Raw genomic sequence first — 5,105 nt, forward strand, 5'->3', positions numbered from 1 at the left:
ACCCTTGAAAATATTATTGATCATCGGTAATAAGATTTTGATCTACAAAAAATAATAACAAATGTCGTTACCATGTTATCAACACTTAAATGCACTTCAATGAGCCAAGATTTAACATTCCTCTTTGAGCAACCAGAACACCCTATTTAAAAGCCTTGCAAGCAGCAGAAAGTCTCTCCCAGCACTGATGGCTGGATTACACTAAAGACAGATAGAAAGGAAGGGGTAAATAGTCTAAAATGGTGAATCCCTAACATTTTTTTGAAGAATGAGATTATCCCGTTCTTCCTTCTAAGTTTTTCAAGGAAAAACGTTTCAAGTTGACTTTTGTTGTTTAAGATCATTTCAAAGGAATTTTCTTTGCCTCTTTTTTGTACATTACAACACTCTGGCATGTTGAAAGGCGCTTTTGGGTTTTTAAAAGCTGCTGTGTATGAGCTCAAAACACACAGTATTTACAGAAATAAGTTGCTCATTCAAAGCATTTAAAAAGATTTAAAAAGATCAAGCTCACTTCAGCATGTGTGTTGCATTAATAGTATTTGTTTACACTCTTAAAACCATTTCCTGGCCTTGTTACAATCCTAATTCATTCAAAAAGACTAACTTTCTGTTTGATGAATAATCCCTTTAAAGCAAAAATGTTCTTAAATTGGGCCATTGTAGGTAGCAGACAGCTTATTGCTAAGTATTAAAGGGCTTTCATCATAATCTTTTCATAGCTTTTGCAAAAGTCTTTTTTCTTCCCTGCTTGTATGATTGACCTGTTTCTTATTCATAGCCTAAAGCTGTTTGTCTTGACACTCCTTTAGAGTTCAAATTCTGTTGATGAACTCAGCAGTGTGACCTCTGAATGCAAACCTTTGCTTTATGGGCTTCTGTTTCACCCAGGTATGCATTGTGGCCTTACCTGATTAGATTGCAAGCCTCTTTGGGCAAATCCCTCTTCCAAGGAAAGACATAGTTTCCATTTGAAGTAATGACAGAATAATGGTTTCATCACACCTGCTGCTCCGCCCTCTCTATGTATTTGCATGTACAAACATTAACATCTGGAGACATGCACTCTAGGGTGAAATTCTGCTGAAACCAAGCAAACATGGTTGTTTCACCTACTAAAGCAGTATCACCTTGGAATTAGAAAGCATTCCCCTCCCATGTCTGCGTTCACACTGCCAAAATTCCTGCTGTATCTCTTATTACCAACAACAAGTCCTTATGCCCACTCTGACTGACTGAAGTGGGGCTGCAGCTGTTATTATTTAAGTATTCTTTTGATCTGTCGATTACTATTTTTTATTTCTGTTAATCACTTTATCTAAAAAGAGAAAATTCTTGTTAATTGGTATCTTTTAATAAATGAATCATTTGAACTTAAAAAAAATAGACATAATTATCAAAAATGTTTAACTTAATTCATTCTCAACATCACTGACTCTCTGAAATATTTAATTTCTTTATTTATTGAGATTATGGCTTATAGATAATAAAAAAAGCAAATCCATCCATCCATCCATCATCTGACACGCTTATCCCAAATGGGGTTGCGAGGGGTGCTGGTGCCTATCTCCAGCAGGCAATGGGCGAGAGGCGGGGTACACCCTGGACAGGTTGCCAGTCCATCGCAGGGCTACACAGAGACAAAAAGGACAAACAACCATTCACACACACTCACACCTAAGGAGAATTTAGACAAGTCATGTTTTTGGACTGTGGGAGGAAGCCGGAGTACCCGGAGAGAACCCACGCATGCTCAGGGAGAACATGCAAACTCCATGCAGAAAGACCCTGGGCAGGGAATCGAACCCAGAACCTTCTTGCTGCAAGGCAGCAGTGATACCCACTGCTCCACTGAGCAGCCCCAAAAACGCAAATACGTTTTCTTTAAAAATGATGCCGATTGGTATTAGGGCATGCATTATATCTGGACTCTGGAGGAGTGGAGGCCCTGGTAAAGCTAATTGATCTCTATATTTGGCAGCAGACCAGACATTGGCACTTTCCAGAATGCATGGTGTCAATTGCAAAGTTGATCCAGAAAGATAATAATCATGTGGAGAGGATTTTTAAGAGTATGGATTGGCCCTATTGGTTACAGTCAAAGGAACTCTTGATTCTTATATATAACAAGATATTTTGGAAAATATTATGCTCCTTGTTGCTATGAACCATCGGTTGGCCCCTTTGGGCCCTTTCTGTTTCAACATGGCCGCTCATCACTGCACAGACCAATTAAATTAACATAGATTTCCTAAACCCAACAACTTTCAATCTTCTTCTATCAGTAATAACACTTTGTTTTGATGTCAGATCTGATTGGTACTAGCTGATCGCTGATCATTCAGTCAAGTTGAAATCATTCATGTCTGATCCCCAGTAGAGAGGCACCAATCCGATACCTGGATCGATCCCTGATTTGCTATCAGATATCAGAGATCCAATCCAGTGCAATGGATAACATGGAACTGTTTATCTTTCTTTTTGCTTATTTCTTAATAAATGTAAAATACATTTATAATTTCTTACCCTTTTAACAATGTTTATGTCAAGACTAAAGCCTTCACTGATTGATATAAGCTCATTCAACGGTTGAATCGGATCAATATCTGATATCGGCTAATATGGTCAGCCCAGGTTCGGAATCTGATTGGATTGGAAAAAAACAGGATCTGTGCAACTATAGTCCTCAGTTAAAAACTAGATTATTTCATCAGTATTTTGTTCCTGCATTTAAACAAAAGAATGATTTTTGGATATAAAAACACACCTGAACATCCACAATGCTGTGGATTGTGGCCTAAAGTCCCACAGATGTTGGAATTTTTTTTTCTCAGCATGTTTTTGTCAACACTTTCAACCAAATGATACAATTCGATTTGAGAATTTATGGCTGCTACCAGGAAAGTTTCACTATTTTTATCCTATGAGAGTAAGACGTGATTTTTACCATCTTTAACTTATTTCTATAAATAAAAGGAGCCGCAGATTTAAATTAATAGAATCAAAAGAAATCCTCAAGCTCTGCCCTGAATCTGTTTTGGGGAGTAAAGAAGCCGTAATAACAAGCCCTCTCATGTGTGCCCTTCAATGATACTTTTTCATTTTTCTGAGGTTTTGTTTGATCTCCATCTCATGCATCAAGGCCTCGCTCCTTATACTTTACAAAATAAATTGTGAATGAGCCAGCTCCATCTTTAAATATAGGAAACTGTGGCTTTGGTCAATAAAGTCCTTGTAGTTATGTTCAGCATTTGTTGTATAGTTTGATATTACTTTTTTTTTTTTGTTAAGAAGAGCAAAGTGCTTTAACATTTAGGTTGTTCAGTCCATGTTTTAACATATGCCCTCTGTCATCTTCACATTCTGCTGTTATAAAACCTGTGTGTCGATTACAGAAGAGCATAAAGACGAAGGCTAAGAGTAGACACAGTTTTTTGGGGGAAATAGATGTTTTCTACGTTGTCTTGCTTTTATTGAGGGGAAAGTGTAATTCTGCTTAGAATCATTTTAATGTCTTCTAAATTAGTTCCAATAAGATACCAACTAAAAGTCAAATAACACAATATCTAAAACTACTGTAGATGGTCTTTGCTTTTCTTTACATTGCTCATTAAAAACACCAAACTAGCTTTGTCTAACTCTATGTACTATAGTGTAGCTCCTGTGATGATCATTACCATGTTTTGTGTCCCATTATTCAGGCCATAAAAAGTCTGAAACAGAATAAGAAGTTTGTAATTATTTGGGCAGATTATGGGTGAATGATTTGTTTATACTGCGGTCAGATAAGCATGTTTGTGTTTGATTTTTAGACCAACAAGGAAAGATGGTTTACAGAAAACCAGGCATTAAGAGGAGTCCTTTTTTAAATAAAAAGTGATCCTTTCTGCATCCTTTTTAGGGAAAAGCGATTCCTGTGGCATCTGAAGCTTGTATTCCCTCAGAGCAGCTCAGAGTACAGTCAGAGGAGGTGAGTTATGTATTATTATTCTAATAACATAATTGCAGTTTATCATATGATGGTATTTTGATTTCATTTTGATGCTGTTGAGCTCACATTCTCTCTCTGCCTTATGTTTTTTCCTTCTAGGGTGTCTGACGGTCAAACCTTGACCCAGATTTTGACTGCTTATATTCACCCCACAGAGTCTGATCCTGTTGTTCGTCAAAAGTGAGTTTCTACCTTTTCCAATAAAATTAAGCTTGTTGTATTTGCATAGCATCAGTCTATTTTTTATTTATATTATCCACAATATATTCAGTCTGTATATCTTCTTAATTAAAGTCTGGAAAACATATAGCTACATGCATTTTAGGCTTTATAAGTGTAACACTTGGGAAAGGAATTTGAAACAGTGCACACTGTGATTTATTTTAAACCAATATTATGATTTTGAATTTCTTCAAAATTTTCTTTGCACTAACCACAGCATGCAGATGTTTTACTCTATTTTGTTTTTTTTTAAATGCTAGCTTGTCCAAAGTCCATTGTTGCAGGACTTCCCTTGAAAAACTGCTAAATTCTACTTGCTAAAGAGAAAAAATGTGGGAAAAAAGGTTGAATTGAAGGCTGATCTTCATCATAACATCGACAATCATAGTCACATTTTATTGTAATTTGAAGCTGTTTTCAGATCACAGGCGTCTTGCCAGAATGCCACTACCTGATACTGAGTTTTTCATAGTGGGATATACCTTAAAACCGGCAACCGGCCCATGCCAAAGCACATTAAGGCTGTTTCTCAATGTGTGTACTTTTGCATCCTCGTGTGCTCGTGAAACATCCTCAGCTTCACCCCGAGCACTGTTCCAATTCACAAGAACACAAGACAGAGAAAGGACAAAGTCCCCGGATGTTATTCTCGCCCCTCCCTCTTTACCTAGTAAGCATCAGAGCAGACTAGTCTGTTCTGAAGATTGACAGCTGTCCCAGAATGCACCACGGCAGCAGCACCTTGCAGAGGAGCATTCACAGAGTATTAAGTTAGAAGTTCTCTCCGTTGTTCTATAAAAGTACATTTTAAGATCATTTGAGGTGAGAACATTAATTTAAATTTTTTTTCAAAAGTTAAGAGGGTGGTGGCAACCAGCAGACCTCTGAGGCT

The 5,105-nt window shown here is 37.2% G+C and overlaps 1 protein-coding gene across 2 annotated transcripts in view; it reads left to right on the top strand.

The window, feature by feature from the left end:
• znhit6 (zinc finger, HIT-type containing 6) overlaps positions 1-5,105 on the top strand; it is a 37,201-nt gene that overhangs the window by 16,788 nt on the left and 15,308 nt on the right. For both annotated transcript variants that reach the window (XM_015391181.1, XM_015391180.1), the window contains 2 exons: positions 3,902-3,970; positions 4,091-4,171. In XM_015391181.1, the coding sequence (XP_015246667.1) occupies positions 3,902-3,970; positions 4,091-4,171 (150 nt within the window). The remainder of the gene's footprint in view (positions 1-3,901; positions 3,971-4,090; positions 4,172-5,105) is intronic.

This window comes from Cyprinodon variegatus, unplaced genomic scaffold (assembly GCF_000732505.1).
Source record: "Cyprinodon variegatus isolate N-32 unplaced genomic scaffold, C_variegatus-1.0 Scaffold528, whole genome shotgun sequence".
NCBI classification, from domain to species: domain Eukaryota; kingdom Metazoa; phylum Chordata; class Actinopteri; order Cyprinodontiformes; family Cyprinodontidae; genus Cyprinodon; species Cyprinodon variegatus.